Source organism: Mustela nigripes, chromosome 8 (genome assembly GCF_022355385.1).
Source record: "Mustela nigripes isolate SB6536 chromosome 8, MUSNIG.SB6536, whole genome shotgun sequence".
NCBI lineage: Eukaryota > Metazoa > Chordata > Mammalia > Carnivora > Mustelidae > Mustela > Mustela nigripes.
In genome coordinates, this window is record NC_081564.1 from 12,390,844 (window position 1) to 12,415,314 (window position 24,471).

The following is a 24,471-nucleotide window of genomic DNA, read 5'->3' on the forward strand; positions in this document are numbered from 1 at the left end:
TTTGCTAATATTAAGGGTAAGAGACTTGGAAGAAATTTTGTCTAGTTCTGCACCTGGTGGCAGCGTGACCTTGGGCAAGTTACTTACCCCTCTCTATCTCAATTTCTTTCACTAAAATTAGGACTATCTATGATCCTACCTCTAATTTTCAGGGCTTCTGTGAGGAGTAAGACACAAAGTACCCAAGAAGCAGTATGTGTAAAGGTCCTGCCCTGCTACTGGAAGACATGCTCTTAGTTCTAGCACTTTCTCACTCTCTTACCAAGATTCTCCAGGTCCCCATTTTTTTCATCTGTAAAACCAAAGAAAATAACACAAAACTCCAGGTATGTAGAGAAGACTGGAAGTAATTTATATAAAACATTTGGCACAGTATCTCAACAAACATTAGTCCTAACTTACATGTCTAAGTTCCCTTTCCTTCCAGCTTGAAGTTGTGTTACTGAGTATCTCTAATGTGGTTGCTTTTTATTCTATCATTTCAATTTGACTTTCAGAACAGATTCAAACCTGTTCCAAAGGCTTGGCCCTCTCCCCTTCAAGTCTGAAAAAGATGCCAACTGATTAAACCCATAAAGAAAGGTTATAGTGACAACAGTGAGCACAACAAAGATTTTCAGGTTAATGTTATAATAGGGTTTAGGTGCGTATCAATTGCAATAATGTGATATATACCCTAGTTTCAAAAAAACTGACATGAGATATAGGAACCTGCAGACTGCAAATGCTAAAATCCTTGGCAGGAGACAAAATAAGAAAATACAGAAGGCACTAACCAAAAACAGTCCTAGGCTATGTTAATAAAAATCTGCAGAAGTGAGGAATCAAGAGCAATAGGGGGCAAAGTTATAGATGAACCCCCATAATTTAGTGGTGATTTTAAACTGGGCTCTCAATTTTCTTTTTTTGTTTTGTTTTGTTTTTAAATTCTAGTTAGTTAACATATAGTGTTAACACTGGGTTCAGGAGTAGATTTAGTGACACAATAGACAGGTTGATTTTCTGAGTTGGTTTTTCTCTTCTTAAGCCTTAAAAAATCTTTAAGTGTCGAGACAATATTTAGATGTGGCTCTGGATTTCTATAATTCTTGACTTCTAAAGGCAACTACTTTAACTTTTCAGTTGTTACAGGAACAATGTTCCATCTCTACCCTCATGAACAGTAACACTTAGTCTAAGTCTCATGGCTTTAGAACCTTACCATAGCTCTGAACTTGCAGTACTGACTCTACATGCTTGGGATTCCTTCACCATTTGTTCAGAACAAAAACCTCAATCTATCACTGTGGCAGAAGGCAAAGGCAGTATAATATCACATTATAGTATCAATGAGCTACCTTTACTCACGGCAGCTCTCCACCCCATGTGAACACCTAGACTGTCTGCAGGTGCACAAACACAGGACATAAGGGCATATACAGATCCTACAAACCAATGCATCATCTCTTATATATCTTGGGGCCACAGCAAAGAGAAGCGGACATAACAGAATGTCAGTGGAACTCTGTAATCACGTCAGGGGTTCTCGTATTAGAAGTTCTCCTTTCCCATCCTCCATCACTGCAAAACACATTGCCCCTCTAGAGCCAGAGAGATCTTATTCCTTGAGACACAACTCTGCTAGGTCTGTCATTGCCTTTTCCTCTCTGGCATTCTACTAAGACATCCCAACTTCAGATCTGTCAAGCCCATCTAGCTTCATGAAGCTTTTCTCTTCCCTTGAACCCACACCAGAACCTCCTAGTTCTGTGTCATGCCTCCTTCACAGTCCAAGACCACAACCACACACAGGGACTCCTCTTTCACTGCCTTAAGGGTTCACATCTCACCTCCCTGATGATACTACGTTCTTTGGCAGGACTTTGTCAAGTTATTTTACTCATGTCCACGAAATGCCAAGGAAAGATTTTTTTTTAACTACTAATAGAAAGCTACTCACAGAGTATAGCTAACAAAGAAAATAAATTCTGAAATTAGTAAATCGGACTGAATACCAGGCAAAAATATAAAACACGTTTTGCTTTCAGTTAATCGTTCTATATACATATACGTGGGCTGATCAACATATCATTGTGAACTGTTAAATTAATCCAGTTAAATAAAGCAATGCACCAATGAATGGGTAGCGTATGTGTACTACCTGACATACTATCTATACAGAAAAAGGAAATATATCCATATGCCCTTGTGTATATCTGCATAAACTAATCTCCAGAAAGATAAAAAGAAACTGCTGATAGGATTTAACAGTGGGGAAAAAAACTGGCTGACTAGGGGATGGTGAGTGGGGAGAGCCTTACTTTGTTACCTACATCTTTTTGTGCTGTTTAAATTTCACATTATATACATGTATTTACCATTCCAAATAATAAGTTAAAATAGAATAAAATAAATCCTTGGGCACACTTCTGCTGAAAACATATTCAGATATGTACACTGAAGTGAATGAACACAAGAATTAAAATGCTCTGCTGCGCATATGATTTATTATACAAAGACTCATGCTCACCCAAATCATTTCTTGGGTAGCTAGGGAGATCCTAAATGCTAGCTAGCCCCGATACAACTGTGTAGTTAAATGAATTTTTATCCTAAATATTTATTTGAATAAATCATCATTTAGCATTAAATGTGTAACCTTTAACCTTACTATTGAAGACAGAATGAAGAACTCAGAGAAGGAGCTGTTATAAAACTAGAAATGCCTGGATTTGAATCTTCCACTTTTTAGCTGTGTAGCTCTCAACCAATCACTTCACCTACCTGGACAGCAATTTTCCTCTTAAGGGCAGAGTTAGCAATGTTAGGCGGAAAGGCAATTCCATCCTATCACCTATTTTTTGTAAATAAAGTTTTACGGGAACAATCTATGCTCATTTCCTTATATATGCATATGCTGTTTTCACAGCACAATGTCAGAATTGACTAGTTTTGATAGAGACCATACACCCTGCAAAGCTGGAGATACCACCTGGACCTTCGCAAAAAAAAGTTTACCTGCCTTTGCTTAAGAGATTTAAATTATGGACAAACCACAACTACAATGAAGCTCCACTCCAAGAAGACAGGAAGTCAAATCTATTTTCAGAATACAATGAAGACATTATCTTGTTCACTCTAATTTTCTCCAAGTACAATATGGAGTTTTCCAGGGGCTACGTGATGTGTGATGTCACAACAGACGACATGCAGAAGCAGACACAGAACACAACTCTTTCCTCATAAGCCAGACATTAAAAGAGATTGCAAAAACAGTTCCACTCTTCTGACTAAAAGGTTATTTATGCTAAATACAATGAGTTTATTCTTGTTTTTTGAAGTCATGAACATTTTAACTTTTCTTGGTTTTTTTTTTTTTTTTTTTTTTTTAGATTTCTCTGATTTTTATTTAATTTTTTTTTGTTGTTGTTTTATTCCAATTGATTTTTTTTTTAATTTTTTATTTTTTATAAACATATATTTTTATCCCCAGGGGTACAGGTCTGTGAATCACCAGGTTTACACACTTCACAGCACTCACCAAAGCACATACCCTCCCCAATGTCCATAATCCCACCCCCTTCTCCCAAACCCCCTCCCCCCGGCAACCCTCAGTTTGTTTTGTGAGATTAAGAGTCACTTATGGTTCTTGGTTTTAATTCTTTAGAATAAATATTGGTAAGTATAACCCAGACAAACAAAAGCTCTCGTGGGTGCTCAATGTTTATAGGTGTTTTTAGACCAAAAAGTTCAAGAATATGCTATACTACAGCCCTAGTGAATCATAATGCCATGATTAACTGGCCTACCAGAACAGTCTACACCCTTGACAGGGTTTGGATAAACAAAAAGTAAGAGAGTCTACCAGGGCCATGATACCACCATTATCCAGCAGGCAGTTTAAGGAGAGAAATTTGATAATTCTAATTAGAAGCTCCCCACGGTATTTGTAAGAATTTTCATTCAAAACCGTGACATAGGGCCAAAGGAAAATAGCTTGTCCTCTCTATGTCATACAAGGGAAATGACCATCCAAGGATTACCTAGTGCTTGGGTGTCCCAACTGGGTACCAAAGCACCCTGGAAACCTGCATCAAATTCACAAGGGTGTGGTGACATATTTTTAAATAGGCAGGGGATAAAGCAACATCTGTCAGAGACTATGCAAACTACTAGCTCAAGGTAGGTAGTGTGCAGGTTCACTATTAGACTATATCGCAGTCCCTACAATAAAGTCAAATCTTAGTGAAACTGGGTTTTCAGTGGTGACTGCAACCTAAAATGCAATGTGTAAAGTCAGTAGCGGTGCTCAATATGATTTCAAGATTTGAAAAGTTATACAGTGCCCAAAAGACACATATATCCTATTAATAAGCAACTGTGATTATTTAAGAATAAATTTATTCTTTCAACTTATGTACATTATTTGGTCAAAAAAGTACTAAGTTGCTGTTACGGAAATACTTACTAATTTTCGATAAAAACCTAATACTTAAATGCTCTCTGAACTGATTTTAACATCTTACCTGTTTCTTCACTAATTAATGCATTGATTAAAATGTCTTGAATTTGCTCATTTTATATTTGAGTTAGAGTCTCAATTTTACTTTTTTGCAAATTTTATTTTGATATGCTGAAGCTGTCCTCCAGTGTCTGTAGAAATAACTCTATTTTTTAAAAAGCTAAAGTTTAAAGATTCACTTAATAATCACCAAGTACTATGGAAGGATATTTGTTTGGAATACATAAAGTACCAAAAAAAGCAAAAAAGCCTCTACATACACTCTCATATTCAAATAAAGGATGTACCTATGTGTTCAAATACAATTAAACTTCCTTAAAATTCTACATGGTTTTCCGTATTTTCCAATTTTTAATAAATATATTCAACACCTTTTGTAATCAGTAAAATACACAACAGGGTTTTTTTTTTTTTTTTTGATGTTTGGCATGATTTATGAACAATTCTTCAAAAAAGCAGTATTAGGAAAGCTTTAAAAAGTAAACGAGTAAAATGGAATTAAATTCCCTCCAAGGAAACATTTTAGTTTTATTCACTAAATAGAGGGCGAAGGACAAAAGAACAAATGGCCACATTTGTATAATTAGTAACTTTTAGTGCCAGACTATGCCAGTAAACTAAAAATACAGAGAACAATTTATTTTACCCTCAACCTCCCACTTTATTGCTTCCTATTATTTTTCCCCCCATGTCAAACCTTCTCATCTAGATCACTGTTTTCAACTCAAGCTACAGAAGTGATAAGTGTCTTTGAGGAGGAAAAAAATAGGAAAAACTCCATCTCCTCTTTTTTTGGAGCCCGTGTGTGGAAAGGTGGAAAAGAAAAGTAAACCTCAAGTTCATATATAGGTTTCTAGATGTGTTAAATGATGCCAAATGAGAAGATCCAAATGAGAAGAAACTTCTGGAAGTCCTGGTGGTTTATAAGGAGCTTCCTTCTTGCCTCATCCATACTCAGTGTGACTGCTGGATCCACCTCTGCCTGGGTTGCTCTTCACCTACACTACCTCCTTTTATTCCCCATAGTTACCCCATCTTACTACTCCAGACAGTTGATTTGATACTACATAGAACTCTTTTATATGTAAAATATCAAAAATATACTACCATGTTTGTAATGAACCTTTATAGTCCAAAGGCCTCTTTGTAACTACACATGCACTTGAGATCAAAATCAAAACTATGAAAATGCTGGCATAAAGGGGTGAAATTTTGTGGAAATTTTATCGTCCACCTTTAATGCATATTTTAAAAAATAACTTTAATGTTTATAAACGATATTAAACAATCTGAAAGAGAAAAAATAAAATGATAAACAATACTATTTCTGAATTATGATCACTTGATTTTGAAAAGTAGATCAGTTTCATTTATAATATAATAGCATATAAAGTGCCATGAGAAACTAGGATGAAATTTACAGAACAGGCCTTAAACGACTGATTTGTGTAGTCATTCATTCCACTGTTTGTTATCTCATTTAATCCTCAAAATGACCTGTATAAAGAAGATGTCACTACTATTACCTTCTTTATTATTCCTACTCAGAGGTTAGAAAGCAAAACACAGAATATAATACATGGACCATTCTGACTATGTACACTAAGACCATAATTAGAGAGGGGTAATAATAAAGCCCTAGATTTCTGTCATCTATTTCCAAAGGAGCAGTCTACTGGCTGGTAGATTCAGCCCCATTAGTATATATTTGTAATAATGTATATGTGTCTTTCTTTCTTGAAAAAATCACACATACAAAGAGTTCTAATTCCTGAAGTCATGTGTTACAATTCTTAATGCTTATATTGTGGGTCAGAATAAGTGACTCCTGCTCATCCACCTCAGTCTATCTGACGTCACCCCAGCCTTAGCTCCAACGTGACACCTCGGTAACTTCAGCTGTTTCTGAAACTATCTGCCTTGTTCAAAGTAATTACTGCATTAGCTCTTAAAGAAATCAGATACACAAGTTACCAGCATCCCAACTGAAGGCCTCCTCATGATGTACTCAGAAGAATTAAAAGAAATCTGGAAATCTGAAAAGCTTCATTTACAGAAAATCAAAGCACAAATACAAAATTCTTTGTTCTACAGCATCTTCAGAACATACCCTGTACTGTACTCCAAAAGTGAAACACATTCTAATGTATCAGTAATAACCTTCAATGGAAGAATCCCCTGGTTTGAAATGTACTTAACAAATATTTTATTGAATTTTCACTAGGTATTTTTAGCACTGTATGTTTCTAAGGGTTAAGGGTAAAGAGAAGACCTTGTCAGTATTGTTAGTAACTTACCTTTTTGAACCCACAACATGCTTAAAATTATTAAGGAATAATGCAAGACAGTTATGTATTTACGTGATTATAATCAATGTTCCAAACCAGCTTATAAGTCCTTAAGAGAATTGTAAACAGAGGGCTGTAGAGCTAAAGTTGAAAAGTAAAAGCACATAGTCCCAGTTTTTCTATTTTCACATAGTGGGGGTTTCAGGGATACCACAATATCTTGCTCTTTCTTTAAGGAACTCTAGTTGAGAGTGACCTTTCTTTTCAATAATGAAACTGAGGCCTAGAAAATATTACTTATTTAAAGACACAACAAATCGTCAGCAAAAGATAGCTGTATTTCAGAGATGTGAACCACACTCTGATACAAAGCTTAAATTCTAGACTTTAAAATTATAATTAAGAAACAAAAGATGGCTTAGGGCGCCTGGGTGGCTCAGTGGGTTAAGCCGCTGCCTTCGGCTCAGGTCATGACCTCAGGGTCCTGGGATCGAGTCCCGCATTGGGCTCTCTGCTCAGCAGGGAGCCTGCTTCCTCCTCTCTCTCTCTCTGCCTGCCTCTCTGTATACTTGTGATCTCTCTGTCAAATAAATAAATAAAATCTTTAAAAAAAAAAAAAGAAACAAACAAACAAAAGATGGGAGGTGGCATGCTACAATGAAATTGACATAATACTTTTAAGACCACTGAGATTAAGTTTAAGATTCTCCAGCTAATATTCCAATTTTCTCTTTCAGTGAATCTTACCTTCTACATTATCCTTTGTTGTGTTTAAATCTCAGCTGACAGAACAACTTTAACCAATTGTCTTCAATCATACATACTAACGTATCTCTTTGTTTTCTTACATCCTCAGTACCTGGTAACACTCTGTAAATTACACTGGTCAATTTCAGTAGTACATACTAATACTTCAAATGCTGGCCACCAATGTTCCTTCTAGGCTCTTCTGTGCACAACCAATTTAGAGCGCCTCCCCTCACCCCGCCCTTCTTTCTATGAGCCATGTTAAAATCTCAAAATGTGTTCAGGCTGCTTCTACTAATAAGAGTAGTAATTCACAGAGCGCTAATGGAGGACAACATCCAACAGAGTAATGTAGGCTTTTTACTAGGCAACACTTAAACTGAAGTAATTAATAAAGAGCCCAACTGCTCAAACTTGAGACTTGAGGAAACCCCTCAATAACATAATAATACTGAAGAAAAACTCACATAAAGCCAATTATTATAAGAATCAAAGATTTGTAACCAATTTCTAAAATGTAATATTTTAAACAATCAACTTTTTTTTTTCCTTGAGAGACAGAGAGAGAAAATGAGAACACGTGCGTGTGAGTGGGGATGGGGTGGGGGAAAAGGGAAAAGGAGAAGCAGACTCCTCACTGAGCAGGGAGCCCAACCTTGGGGGCTCAAATCCCAGGATCCCAGGATCATGACCCTGAGCCAAAAGCAGATGCTTAACTGATTGAGCCACACAGGTGTCCCTAAAAAATCATCTCTTAAGCATGGTAAAGGCAATCTTTTTTGTTTTAAATGATCCAACTCAATGCTTTATTAGTTAGAGGTAAAGTTAGAGGACTTTTAAGACATCCTTGGGCAAACTAAATAGATTCACAACAAAAAAGTGTATTTCATTCAGTTCAACAAAACCTTCAATATTCTTTGTACTAGAAATTAATAGATGTAGAGTAGAATAAAAGGGAAAAAAGATGCACACTGGACACCAAAATATGATTCTGTTCTAAAGAGTCAATATTGGAATGATACAGGAATAGCAAAAAAACGAAGGAGACTAAATTCTCATCTTCCTTAGTATAAATTCAAGTGAAGACTAAAAAAGTCTTTTTTTTTTAAATAAATAAATAAATAAATAAGAACAGAAGTGAAAACATACTCTTAATAAATTTAGAGGTAAAATGCCAGGGTAAAAACAGCTAGAAAAGTTGCCTCCATAGCAGCTCAAAGAAGAGAGATCAAAGTCAACTCTATGCCAGGGAAGGCAGAAGGGTTGGGGGAGAAAGATCATGCACAAAGAGAAAAAAGTTTGGACAATGCTAGGAATTGTGAAAGGCAACTGTGGCTGGACAAAAAGGCTTCTACTGGGGAGCAGGGATGCCAGATAAAGTGCGGGTAACATCTAAAACATAGCTGACACCACATAGCATTCTTATGTGGGAGAGTACCTCACCAAGAGTAGTCTGACAGAAGTCTGTAAAGAAACTAACTGAAATTTAAATAAAAACTTAAAATATGTATTTAAAAGAAAAAAAGAAATGAAACGAAGAGAAGAGAAAAGAAAAGAGAAGGGAAGGAAAGAGAAGGTAAGACAAGTCAGGTCAAGTCTATACAGGGCAGAGTGATTAGAACCAGGAGAAACTTGAAGTCAAAAGATGCAGACAGAGGCGCCTGGGTGGCTCAGTCATTAAGCGTCTGCCTTCGGCTCAGGTCATGATCCCAGGGTCCTCGGATCGAGCCCCACATCGGGCTCTCTGCTCAGCGGGAAGCCTGCTTCTCCCTCTTCCACTCCCCCCAGAGTGTTCCCTCTCTCACCGTGTCTCTCTCTATCACATAAATAAAATCTTTAAAAAAAAGATGCAGACAAGCAGAAGACTGTAACAATAGACCCAACATTAGGACAAGGAGGAGGTTCCATAATATATAAGTTAGTATTACATCTTAGCACCCAGAGGTTTCCAAACTCTTCAACCATAAATAGCAAGCTATAATGCTTCAACTTTACCTAACTATTAATAAACCCTAAATGAAGTATATATTATCATGCTCGACTGATAGGTTCTCAGATACACATTTAATACTTTCTAAGAATCACACTTAATAAAAGCTTTATTTTTACAATATTCTCCAACACTCCAAATATACCAAAGAGGTAAGCCAGATGACTATAAAATACATTAGTACTCTCCATTTTTTTCCCTTTGATTCCTTTATATAAAAGTTCAGCAACAGAATTAGAATGCAAATAAGTATCATGTTTTGAAACTTACACCAGAATGGAGATGATTTTTATCAGACCTTAAAATATGAAGTAAAAAAAAAAAGGCTTTAAAAACAGAGAAACAGCTCATATTAGTATTTTAGGGGTAGAATCAAGATACAATATGCCATTTCTTATATAGCTTGTAGCCATTATATAAATAGGTTTATAGCAGAAATATTTAATTCATTTAATGCAATCACATATAAAAATATTTTAATAGCAATCGTCCTCTCACATAGGAACCTACCAGAAACATAAAAAATTGTATTTATCCTTAACTTTTTTTCTAAATAATTACTACCACCCACCTCTTCCACCACTAATGGCAATCAACCACCATTAAAACAATAGCCACAGGGCTCCTGGGTGACTTGGTTGGTTAAGTGACAGACTCGTGATTTCGGCTCAGGTCATGATCTCAAGCCCCCCATCAGGCTTTGCACTCAGTGAGGAAGTCAGCCTGTCCCCTCTCTCTGATCTTTCCCCCACTCATATTCTTTATCTCTCTAATAAATAAAATCTTAAACACACACACACACAAACCCAGCTGCATGCTAGGTTCTAGACACTTTATGCTATCTTACCTAATCTTACTCAATGTTATCTTACTCAGGCCTAAACAATCCTAAAAACAATTTCCATTCTTAAAAAAAAAAAAAAAAAGCACAAACCTAGGCTCAGTTGTTTAAAGGAGAGTGAAATTTGCTTATGTAATCTTAACATTTTAAATTATGTTTCAATAAAATGATGGAAGAAAAGATGTGAGGAAGAAAATTACATAAAGTCAACCAAAAGCAACAATTTCAAACAGTATTCTTAACCTTCTTTTAAGAAATGAACATCCTTGCCTGAAGGTGAAAGAGAAATGTCCTGAAATCTAACTCTAATCTGTAATGCTTTCTTTCCCCCTAGTGCCAACATCCTATGCAGATGCCACAGGCCCAACATTTTACTGAGAGCACTCATCTCACCTTTCAAAGAAAGGACCCATTTGGCCCTTTCTTTAGTTTGGTAACCTCCTGAAACTTTCTTTCTCTTACTGTCTTGTCCCATTTCTCATTCTACCTCTTTCCCTAAAGGAAATTAACAAGGACTATTTATGAATATTTCTGTAAAGTTTTAAATGTGACTTGGGACAAGGCTTTATATAAATGTCAACTTAGAAAAGAAATAATAAAAACTTTTCATGCCTTTACATTTTTTTAAAAAAGATTTTATTTATTTATTTGACAGAGAGAAATCACAAGTAGTCGGAGAGGCAGGCAGAGAGAGAGAGAGGGAAGCAGGCTCCCCGCTGAGCAGAGTGCCCGATGCGGGACTCGATCCCAGGACCCTGAGGTCATGACCTGAGCCGAAGGCAGCGGCTTAACCCACTGAGCCACCCAGGCGCCCCTATGCCTTTACATTTTTAAAAAGATGTTTCGTGCTTATGAGTTTGGGGGAAGAGACTATAAACATTAATATTTTTAAAACAATATATAACACAAAAGCCATTAATTAATAAATTGAGAACAACTGATACCACCCAAATACTGAAATCACCCAGAAAACAGGTGTCATTTGATTAATTAATTAAAATACTAAAATTAAAGTCTCAGGCCCAGATGCTATTTTTAATAGAAAAACAGTGCAAATCTAAGTGAAGCACAGTTAACAGCAGGTTAACAAAATTATAGTGTTTTTCTTTGTCCTAAAATATTCATTAGGTTCCATTTCAGGTAATAATAAAGTAGCTCCTCCCAAACCAACAGCTCTCTCCCTGCGAAAAATAATAACCAAACTTGTGAAGAAAATATTAAAATCTGCTAAAAATAAATGTTACTAAATAATAAACTTACTAAACACAGGCAAGAACTTAAAGAGGGGACAAGAGTCTACACATAAAAAGAAGCAACAGCACTGTGTGAGCTTCCCCTTTCTTTAAAGAAAAAGTTTTTAACAAGAGCACAGATTGAGCCACATGCAGAGACTGAAACTAATACAAATTCCAATCTTACTGGCTTTGAAGAACCAGAGGACTGAGTTCAAAGAGACCAAGCAGCTGGGGGCGCCTGGGTGGCTCAGGTCATGAACCTGGAGTCCCAGGATCAAGTCCTGCATCAGGCTCCTTGCTCAGCAGGGAGTCTGCTTCTTCCTCTGACCCTCCCCCCTCATGCTCTCTCTCAAATAAATAAATAAAATCTTTAAAAAGGAAGAGCGAGAGAGAGAGAGATCAACCAAGCATCTAGAAAATGAGAAAGGAAAAGCCTGGGAAGAAGACAGTGAAGATAAAATTCTGACCAAATCTCTGGTAGACACCCCTGCAACTAAGACTAAAACAGTGGTTTCTCAAACAGGGGCATTGTGGCCTCCCAAGGGACATCTGGCAATATCTGGAGACATAGTGGATTGTCACTACTGAAGGAGGAAGGCATTACTGGCATTGTGCAGATAGAAGCCAGGGATACTGTTAGGCATCCTATTGTGCATGGGACAGTATCCATAACAAACAATCATCTGGCCCATAATGTCAACAATGCTGAGATTGAGAAACCTTACATTAAGAGAAGTAAAAAGATTTCAACTGCTAACCACCGCAGGTGTGAGACAGGAGGTTGGAGTCTAAGTTCAGATAAAGTTCATTGCTTTAAAACAAATCAAAACAAAAGCCTAAACTAAATCAACATTCTTCAGTGAAATAAAACAGAATCCAGAGTCCTTATATTATTTTCAATGCCCAAAATGTAATTCAAAATTATTCACCAGATGAAGATAAAGCAAAATCTAACCCATAATAAAGACAAAAGATAACCAATGGATATAATCCAGATACTGTATTTAGTAACCAAGATTTTACAGTAATTATTTTAATTATGTTTACAGACGTAAAGGAAAATGTGTTCATAGTGAATTAACAAAATAGGTAATCTCAGCTGATTCTCAGTGTAAGCAAGAGAAAGATACAGTGGAAATTTGCAGAACTGAAAACTACTCTATTGAAAATAAAATATGGTCTTTATTCTTAGTGCTTCTTTCAAAATCTGTCTTGTGCCCATAAGATGATGATTTTCACTAAATCCTGACCATAAGTATATTAAAAACTAAATGGAGGTGAAAAGCATGATATCTAGACAATCTGATATTAGAAAACCCATGGCAGGGGCACGTGGGTGGCTCAGTGGGTTAAAGCCTCTGCCTTCAGCTCAGGTCATGATCCCAGGGTCCTGGGATCAAGCCCCACATCGGGCTCTCTGCTTGGCAGGGAGCCTGCTTCCCTTCCTCTCTCTCTGTAGTACATTAAAGAACAAAGTATATATTTTACTGTAAAGTGTTTAAAATCCTTCTTGAAAGTAGGCAATATGTATTGAAACAATTTTAAACTATGAAAATCAATTATTAATGTTGAGGATATAAGTTTTGATTGTAGTCTCCTTTAGAGCACTAACAGAACAAATAAAAAAATTTAAAATGGTGGTAATTCTGTTTTGGTTATTAAGGAAAAAGGAAAGAAAGAAAAACAAAGTAAAAAAGCTCCCTAGGGCACCTAGGTGGCTCAGTGGGTTAGATGTCTGCCTTCCACTCAGGTCCTGGTCCTGAGGTAAAGCCCCACATCAGGCTTCCTGCTGGGCAGAGAGCCTGCTTCTTCCCCACCACCCCTCCAGCCACTGCTTGTGAGCTCACTCTCTATTTCAAATAAATAAATAAAGATCTTTTTGTAAAAAAGAGAGAGAAAAGAAGAGTTACCTGGACAGCATATAGTTAACTACCATCCCCTCTAGCTGAACTGGTCTTTCAGTTAAAATCCTTCTCTGCATAATGTTTGTGAACAAAACAGAGTGTGTACTACATGAAAGACACTTTTTAAAACCACAGATAGTTAACACTGATTTTTAGCACAGGCTCTTTTTTAATGTTTCTCTCCTCCCTCTCCAAATGCAGCAGTTTTTCCCTTTGCATCTAGTTGTAGTCAATATAGCAAGAATCCTATATTCAGTGTCTTCATTTCAACCCGCATTTGTAACTCAAACTACTACAACCTCAAATCCACCACTCCACTGAAACTGCTCAAGGTATAGTCACCCTGACTACATAACTGCCAAAGTTATCCCATCTTTCTACTATGTATTTTACAGAGCCTGTATGGCAGCCACAGTGAATCATGAAACTAAAAATCCGTGGCTTTGGTGACATCAACCCTCCTGGCTCTCACTTGTCACTTACCTTTCATAGTCTCCTTGTGTATTCCTCTTCCTCTACCCACCTGCAAATGCCAACACTCCTCAAGACTCTAACTGCATCTCTCTTCTCACTTTGCACACAATTCTCAAATATATTCAAGTGACAAAATACATAGTATCTTCTGCTATATCTTATCAGCAGATAATTACTGAAAATGATAAGCCAGCAGAAAATGACTATGTTTTATAGATTTTTTTAAAAGGCCGTGAAACTAGGGATGTGTGATTAGATAAGTCCAAACTGTTCCATTAATAATCTTTTATGGATTTCCCATCAGCCAGCCCTCATCACCAGATACATGGCAAAAGGTACCACCTGTAAAAAGTCAATTTATGATAAAAACTGAAAATGATGATCACCAATGACCATATTTTTCTGGACACTAAGAAGAGATTCCCTTTACCTTTCACACTGCAAGCACCTGTTTACATGTCTGCTTATGGTCTGGATGAGGAATTCCTTTCCCTGCCTTTTCATCTGTGCATCTCTAGACGGAAACACAGATAACTGGGGCATCATAAGAAAAGTAAAGGGAAAAGGATGGGAAGATGCCTGAGAAGTCAAAAGGAATGCAGGGAAGGTAGTGGGAAGGAAAGAGAGGGCAGGGAAGCTTTAAAGTGCTCTAAATATTCTCCTACATCAAAGTACTTCATCTTGTTATATCAAATCCTTTTTTTTTCTTTTTTTGCTATTAAAACCAAAAGGTGAGGGCATTTCTTGGATATATAGGTGAGGTATTATGAAAACATAAAAAAGAAATTAATCTGTGGCTCTAAAGTAGAAAAAATACCCAGATGAAACAACACAGAAGTGGTCAAAATTATATACTTTCAAGTATATATGAGCTCCCACACATGCATATTTCCTAGCAGCACATACGAAAGTAATTAGAATATTTAAAACTATATAAGGCTATTTGTAGTATCATCCAAGAGCAGGTAGGTTTGCCCACAAAGAAGAAACAGCTGATCAATTCAGAAAATGCACTAGCAAAGTACGTATTGGCGTTAATTCAATGCCTGATACTAGTGCATCTGATACTAGAAAAAAATCAAAGGTTCTAATGATTACTGGGAGCAATCAATTATTTTACTAAAATTAGCATTCAAAAAATAAAGTGTGTAAACTTCAAGTCTGCAGTAATCAAATACAGGCTGACATGAGACTAAACAGAAGCAATCTCCATGAATAATTTCTAAATTATTTTAAAGGAATGCAGTTTTCACTTTTTTTTATTTGAGAGATATTCTTATATCTCTCAAAAAAAATTTATTTTTATTTGAGAAAGAGAGAGCACAAGTGGGGGAGAAGAGTCAGAGGGAAAGGGAGAAGCAGACTCCCCACTGAGCAGGGAGCCCAGCTCCCCCAGGAGCCTGATATCAAGACTGAGCCTAAAGCTGATGCTTAACCAACTGAGCCACCTAGGCGCCCCTTCACTGGTTTGTATTTAAGCATATCCTGGAAAGAAAAAAGTTTTTTTCAAGTTCAACATTCTTTAGAAACCCAGAAACTGTGTATGTTTGATGTAAGTTGTCACAACTCTTTAGGAGAAAGCCAAAGTTTTCTTTCCTACCTATTATATTCTTAAGGATATAAGTAACAGGGGCACCTGGGTGGCTCAGTCATTAAGCATCTGCCTCTGGCTCAGATCATGATCTGATCATTAACATTTCTATACTACAAGAAAATGAAGTTCTACGGGCGCCTGGGTGACTCAGTGGGTAAAGCCCCTGCCTTCAGCTCAGGTCATGATCTCAGGGGTCCTGGGATAGAGTCCCACATCCGGCTCTCTGCTCAGCAAGGAGCCTGCTCCCCCACCCCCTGGACTCTCTGCCTACCTGTGATCGATCGATCTCTCTCTCTCTCTCTCTCTGTCAAATAAATAAATAAATAAAATCTTTTTTTTTTTTAAATGAAGTTCTACCTTCAACCATGAATATAAAATCCAAAAATAATAATTCAATTACATTGCTCAGAAATCAACAGCCTCCCAGTTACAAATTAAATTATCTAAATATACTACACGTATCAGTTACATTTGGTTTGCTAAAGTTAGGAATACTTCTGGGATTTAAATCCCAGTGCAAAGATATATAGATGTTATATAAAATAGATCTGGTAACTACATTTAACTTCAAACATTAGTTTTTACTATTAAAATACTGACTGCTACTCTTTCAGTCCCTTTTTTATTTCCACATTTCCCCATCATCCCCAAATTACTGTGAAATCACCATACAAATGCCTATAGCTATGGTTCAAAAGTTTCGGAACCAGCTCTGTTCGTTCACCAGCTGTAAGAATAACACTGAGCATGAAGAGGTGCACAGCAATGAATGGTAAAGATCATTGTATCAAAGCAACACCGTATAAAAGCAACACCATATATAACCATTCACTTATCAACCTAAAAGCCCAAACCTGAACCACCAGTTCAGCCCACCTGAACCCTAAACGAGTTACAGAAAATCTACATTATCTGTAAATTTGAGGAAACACTAAGATGGAACAAATGCATTAGTTAGACCAAATCAATATAAACAAAAGAAAAAAATTTCTCTCCATCAAAGCATCTGTAAACAAAACCACACTTTTACACACCCATACACATTAGCACTCTTTAACCAAAAGTTTTATTATCCTTTTCAGGCAAACTTTTTTATACATAACACCTACTTCCTATTTAAATACATTTTTGGTGCTACCTGGTGGTTTAGTGGCTAGGATCATAAATACATTTTTGCGGGGGCGCCTGGGCAGCTCAATCAGTTAATGCTAATTAATTAAATCACTGGTAGGAACACGAAAAGTTAAGAAAGTAAAGGTTCCAAAAGAAGCAGGAGCTGTCAGCCAAAATTGTGGCAAACTACCTAAAAGGATCTAACCTTATGGCTACCATGTAAAACTTCAAGAGCTCTTATCTGCAGCCAGAAGCTGGAATCCTTAGCATGGGGAAAGCTCACACACAGTAAAATAGAATTGAGATTGTATGCACTCCTATTCAGAAATGAAATAATCACCCATCAACTTAGGACTCCAATTAAGTCTATGCTGTGTTCAGAGAGGTAAATGGAGTAAATATGTGGCTTTGAAGGCTCTGGCTTTTGATCCTGGTTTGATTGATCTAAAATTCCATGCATGTTTAGTATAAAGGACTGCCTTTAAAGCCATGCATACAAAAAAAATAGTTGCAAATTTAGGATTGTTTAGAAAAGTAATTTACTGTCCTGGTTGGAGAATTCTCAAAGAAGTATTCACTGACTTTTAAGGGGAATCAATCAATTCTATAAAAACTATCACCATTTGAATTCAGCTGACTATTTTTAAAGTTATGCCATATAACACTATATAACACTTGAAGGAAGGAAGATTTATAAAAAAAAAAAAAAAAAGGACAATGAAAATAACAAAATAGAATATTTTCATTCCAAATAGTGTCGTAAGAAGGGGCTTACACATAAATTATTGATAATCTTTCTAGTCCAATTTCCAATATTCCACAAAATTTATAGAATATTTAATAAAATGTAATCCAGTAATCTATTTTAATACCTCTAAATTACTAAGGTTATTAGAAAATACATAAGTTGCTTCCCCCACCCACCTCTTCCCAAAACACAGTAGTGGTCAAGCAAAAGGAATGAAAACTAAAAGCATAAGACTCACCTTTTGTTGACTGGTTTTTCATCCTTTTCATAGGGTCGGACAAACCACTTTCCAATCCTAACGAAGTTCTTATCCATTAGGCACCTACAATAATTACACCAAGAATTATATTTATAGTTTCAATAACAAATTAGCGAGTCATTAAATCAAATAATCGCAGATGAAATACGCTATTGAAAATAAAAACATCGCTAAACTGTCAAAATGTTTTATCATTTTAAATTTTTACATTACAAAATGCTAAGAGAACCTTTGACTTTGGGCATATTTTATTATGCGTTATTCTTGCACATGGAAAAAAATATGCACAATTAATTGGTGGATATATTCCTGAAATGTCTTAAAGTTCTGAATCACTTCAAAACCAAACAAACTTTAGCATTATTTCCATTCTTGGGTCATCAAGAATATTGGGGATATGAGTAGCATTCCTTAAGAGTACCTCACAGGTAGTCTTCCTAGTTACTGATGCTCATTTCGCAAGTTATAATGCTGACTTTCTGGCTTGGCATGTGATATGCAATGCTTTCGCACAGACCTCAGAAAGAGAAGCACTGTGGAGCCTCTTCTACTTGGGGTGTTTTCTTTTATAGGCGTGGTGAAGCACATGGCAATGGCTTTGCAGGAAAGAAGGAACTGCAACCATTTCTTTAAAAGCAATTATCAGCTTCCCTTATATCTAAGTTGGGCCTCACTTCTGTTTCCATGCTGTATTATGTACATTGTGTTTCAATGTCACAGGGTAACCTTTCTGATGACACATTAAATGGCAACTCGACTCCACTCATATGATACCAAAAATGCACACAATTCAACAGGAGTGACAACAATATAGGCAGCTATGACCAAGTTCACTTCTGTGCAGGCAGATGACAGCTATATCATAACTGCCATCTGGCCGATTCCGAGATGCCATCATCCGCAAGGGGTATCCTTGATTTTAAAAATATAAAAATGTGGGAGAAAATGTACATTTTGAAATTGATGAAATTCAGCAATCCCTAACATTATTCAATGAAATGACATATACTTTGTAAGAAAACCTGTCAGAAAGTTGGAGTAATTCTTCTAACCACCAGTAAAAGAGCTATATAGCAATTCTTTATTCAATATTCAGGCAATTCTGCACGTGGCTTTTCCCTCTGTAATTTCCATACCATCAAGGAGGATGGAAACAATTCAAGCCTTCACCCAACTCATTACGGGTCAGATGGGTGAGTAAATGGCAATGGTTTCTGCGGTCGCAGTGTTACTCCCTGTGGGCAGAGCCGATGTGGAGCACTGCTGCACCAAAAAATCACTGGCTTTCAACTGCTTTTATTTTGAAAATAAATTTCTACAACAATCCTTCTTGCTCACAGTGTAGAAAATCATTTTTAAAGCAACGCAATCTGTTTTCCTAAGATTATAAATTAACTTGCTTTTAGGGTTAAAGACCACGTGACCATTAAAGTTAGAACAGGAGGGTGCCTGGGTGGCTCAGTGGGTTAAGCCACTGCCTTCAGCTCAGGTCATGATCTCAGGGTACTGGGATCAAGCCCCGCATCTGGCTCTCTGCTTGGCGGGGAGCCTGCTTCCTCCTCTCTCTCTCTCTGCCTGCCTCTCTGTCTACTTGCGGTCTCTGTCAAATAAATAAATAAAATCTTAAAAAAAAAAAAAAAAAGAACAGGAAATGTGAATACCCAATAAGGTGGAAGTACTCAAGAAATGAAACTTAAAGCAAATCTCCACAGTTTGTACCTTAGCTCTGAGACTTCACTGTATTCATCAGGCAGGCAGTCAGGTAGGATGGATGGATGGAAAGGTATTTCCATTGAAACACTCTAGTGCTGGTGACAGATTCCTTCCTCCAATAATACTACCAATAATTGCCACTAGCATCACTAACACCATCACCACATTTGATGACCAGGTGCAGTATACCATTTAATTATTGTAAAATCTATTATGAGATAGATGTTATATGCCAATTTTTACACTTGGAGAAGCTAAGGCCCAGTGAGAATATCACCTACAGAAGGTCACACAGCTAACTGACAGCAGAGTGGAGAGTAAGCCCAGGTATACAGCTGATCCCAAGACGAGAACATTTAACTATTACCAGATACGGACTCTCATGCTGTCTCATTTCTGAAATTCTTTCCTCATTTTCAAAGTCCAGATTCATCATGTATTTGATGAGCCTATTTAATGTTTCTTTATTCTCTAAGAGCTGTTATTAAGTTGAAGGTGTTCTTAAAAATCGACAATGCTTAGCATGAAAGCAATGGGGCATGTAACAGGTACAAAATCACATCAAACACTAAACACAGTCTTCTACTGCCACACATCCTCACTTAATAAATAACACTTAAGTATTCATACTCTCATATATGTCTTGAAGGTCAGAATTCAAAAGAACCATTTATTCAATAAGAGAAAAAACAACATGAATATATTGTTTAAGTACAGGGGAAAAAAAAAAACAAGGCTTCAGATAGTGTAACAGAAAAGAAAAACAGATAAAATATCTCTGACTGAAAAAGACAAAGTGTAAATAAAGCTTATTTCAAAATCCTTGCCCTTCTATGAAGTAGAAGTCACAAGTCCTATTTGCTGATTTCATTCCAGTACAAACAAACAAGGGGTTAGAGGTAATGGAGCAGCACATAGCCAAGACCACTCAAGTACAAAGGCAAAAGGCAAAAAGCTCATGAAAATCCTGAGAGTCTGACTCGCTGTGCTGGAGCTCCCACTATAGATCCTACTTCTTTGTCAGGCAATGTCAAAAACGGTTATTATCACTAATACACAAAACAACCATGGAAACTACTGACTCTTGAACCTGAAACAATCTGGTTCCAAATGATAGTCATAAATGACTTAGTGATCTTCAACTGCTAATCAGTTTCTATGTGATCAGTGATTTCCTACACATGAGAAACATGAGAACACAAAATTGCTATGAGTAAAGTGCAGCTGACTCTTCCAACGATCTAAGGTTCGGGGCTCCAACCCCCCGTGCACCTGAAATCCGCATGTAACTTTCGATTCACCCAAAACTTAAGTTTCACAGCACACTGCTGACCGAAGCCTTACCAACAGCATAAACAGATGTTAATCTGTTTTATATTTTGTATGTTTTATGTATTATGTACCACAGTCTTACAATAAAACAAGCTAGAGAAATGAAAATATTAAGAAAATCACAAGGAAGAAGAAATATATTTACAGTACTGTACTGAACCCTACCCACCACCACCGCCCCCCCCCAAAAAAAACAGGTGTAGGTGAACCCTATAGAGTTCAAACCATGTTGTTCAAGGGTCAACTGCAGTATTTTTATTCAGTTTTGTAAGTACTGGATTCGCAACTGGTTTATCTTTACATGACAAGCAATTTCAAATGTCATGTTCAGCAGTGATAGGGCAGAGAGTTAGCAAAGGGTTGGGACAAAATTAATGAAGTTCCTGAGTACTGTGGCCCTGACCCCCAACCTAAGACAGAATTAGTTACTCAGATGTAAAGATGGGTTAAGTATGAGGATGAAGTTTCTTTTCACTCAAGAAACAGGTTTAAAGAACTGAGCAACCATCACTATCAATTTTTACACTCTTCAATCTCCCAAGTTTCAACTATACCTGATGCAAAAAACAAAGTTCACTCAATTTCTCTCTCCCTCTCTCTTTCTCTCTCTCTCTCACGCACACACACACAAACAGAGAGAGAGAAACAGAGAGACATATGGATACTCCAAAACTAATACAGAAAGAAAGAATTTCCATCTGGTGTTTTGTACTTGGGTCGTGGGATGAAATAAGAGAGGAGTGCGTCTTTGCTGAGGAAGACACTTCTACCACCTGATGCCTGGGACTATACAGGTTGGCTCAAGAGCCGACTTATACTGAAAGACTAAGCCCTTGGTTCTCAATCATTTTGTGGTTATGATTTTACAGTATAAGTAACTATAATGAAAGTTACTATAGACTCCTCTCTCTCTCAAATAAATAAAACCTTTATATATATATATATATACACATATATATGTATATGTATATATATATATATATATATTTTTTTTTTTAAATGGGGCACTTTGGTGGCTCAGTCACTTAAGCAGCTGCCTTCAGATCGTGTCATGATCCCAGGGTCCTGGAATGGAGCCATACATCCAGCCTGCTTCTCCCTCTCCCTGCCTCTCCCTGTTTGTGCACATGCATGCATGCTTGCTCTCTAATAAATAAATAAATCTTAACAATAATAATTTTTAAAAAGTTATTATAGACTCTTTCTCCTGAAAAATGCATGGAAGAGCAAAACACTGCATATAATTCCACAGGGCTGGTGAACACTCTGAGGCAGATTCTGAAGTGAGAACTTGCATATAAAATACCACTGATCACTAGTAACCCTGCTTTGCCTGGAATCCCTCTTTCAGCCCACTCTATCCTGTCCTCCCCTAATTTAATTCTGTTCATCTTTCTTGTCCCAGATCAGCCAGCACAGCACTCTAACATCTACAAATCAGCACTTTTATCGCCAAGATAAAAGTGCTTTTTATCGCTGAGTTGTAATGATTCATTTCTATGGCTCTTTTTTCCCCAAGAAACTATGAGAAATCTGGGGGCAGGCACAGTACCTACCTTATTTGCTGGCAATATTCAACAAATATTTAAATGCCTGTTATGTAATATGCTATATGTTCTCCTCTATACTAGTAGCTGCTCAATAAATATCTGAGAAATGAATGCTGTACACTAAGGAGTGTTTTTCTATTCACAACATAACAGTGTTATTCTTCATGTCTGCAACCATTAATCGTTGGCAGCCTCATACTATTACTTGAATTTTGTTGTGTGTATATGTTCCCAGCTAGTGAATAATGTTGGGAGGAAAAATAAAATCTACATATTTCACTTTTTTTATAGCACATGAGCTCTCACTCCACACTAAAATCATAGTAGATATTCAACATGTAGGGAATTACATAGATGCTTTAAAAAAAAAAAAAAAAGATAGGAAGGCCAGCACAACTGTCCATAGAATTCAATTATACTTAAAGAACAGAATTAAATCATTTTAAGAGAGATAATTCTAGAGGTGCCTGGGTGGCTCAGTCATTAAACATCTCCCTTCAACTCAGGTCATGATCCTAGAATCGAGCCCCACATCAGGCTCCCTGCCTGGCAGGAAGCCAGCTTCTCCCTCTCCCACTTCTCCTGCCTGTGTTCCCTCTCTCACTGTGTCTCGGTCAAATAAATAAATAAAATATTTTTAAAAAATAAAAGAGAGAACTTTAAAGTATAAAAACTGAGTAACATCAGAAATATAATTTCACCTTTTTATATTCTATAAACCTTTATTTTTTAAGGGACAAAATTTATATTTAACTTGACAAATATAGCCTATCAGACACTTCCTCTACCAAAAACTGCTTCAAATCAACATCATAAATAGCACCAAGAATGAAAATTAAGCCTAGCTGTTCCAGTAACCCTAGTCATTACTGAGATTGCCAAAATTACCTTCCTATCAAGATATGACATAATTCAGTAAAGTAGCATAATAGTATCTTGCAAGGTCACAATGTGATTCCAGATTTATAAAACGTTCTTTAAGCAATAATTCCAGGAAAGTATTTCTCTTTAGAAAATAATTCCCAGCCCCCTACTATCTCCCAAAAAAAATCACTGATTCAAGAATAAAACAGCTCCTGAAAAATGAAAATGAAATCAGGCTGTGTGCTCGTATGTGCATGTGTGCATTTGTATGTGTATACATGCACACATGTTTCTGGGTTATGAGTCATAGGACTCTAAATAATTAACTACAAGACTGTGCCTCCAAATTGGCAAACCCTGACCTCCAATCCCAACACCATGGCAGACCTGGTGTAAGATCACAAGTGCCAGAGCAGCAGCCACAGCGTAGCTCAGCGAACTATTTCCCAGATGGGACCATTAGGAGCTTTAGAAGGGAGCCACTACCGGCTCTGGATCTTCTGTGCACCACAAAGTATGCAGGTGTGACAGTTTTCAAAGATTAAAAAGTCCAAGGACAGCGTTGCTCTACCACACCCTGAATCAAAGTACATTTTAGTGTTATTATCTCGTTATGGAGCTGCTCGGATAAACTCAATTTCATATAATTTCATAACAGAAGTTCCTCATCAGCATCAAAGCCCCTACCTTACCACTCCAATCTATACAAATACAAACGCAAAAAAGTCTCCTTCCTAAAAACTAATCTCCTTCCTAGAAATCGCTCCCAATTCCTAACCAAATAAAAGAAAGTCCTATAATCTAAAAAGCTGAAGAAACTTTTTCTCAACTGATCCATTCTAGCTTCATTATTTTGGGTTCCTACTGTGCCCTCTGGCACAGTAGTGCCAGTGGTGAATGCTGTCTCCTCTGGCCAAGTAAACCCTATCATTTTCATCCTTTCCAAAATCTCTGTAAGGTTAAGCATCCATTCCAATGCTGTTCCAAAGAACCTCTCCTCTAATTTCAAACTTTTTGTTTTAATCAATCCCACTGTCCAGACACACATTTTTTTAAGTCTTAATCCTTTCTCTGTCCTAAAAATATTAAATAGATAAATCAGTTAGTCTTAGGGGGAAAATGTTTCTCTCTAGACATTTATAAGTAGATACACGCTTTACCCACCTGTGTGTGTAGTGTTTATAGTGATTCTTCCTTTAAAAGAATGTGCTCCTTAGATCTAAAACCTCATTTTCCTACTTCCTTTAGAGAACTGCACACTACCACAACTCAATAAAATGGGAATTTGTTGATTCCTCACTTCCTGCTGTTATCAAAT

The 24,471-nt window shown here is 36.8% G+C and overlaps 1 protein-coding gene across 2 annotated transcripts in view; it reads right to left on the reverse strand.

Annotated features, from left to right (window-relative positions):
- MED13L (mediator complex subunit 13L) overlaps positions 1 to 24,471 on the reverse strand; it is a 282,380-nt gene that overhangs the window by 108,899 nt on the left and 149,010 nt on the right. For both annotated transcript variants that reach the window (XM_059408507.1, XM_059408506.1), the window contains exon 4: positions 17,674 to 17,757. In XM_059408507.1, the coding sequence (XP_059264490.1) occupies positions 17,674 to 17,757 (84 nt within the window). The remainder of the gene's footprint in view (positions 1 to 17,673; positions 17,758 to 24,471) is intronic.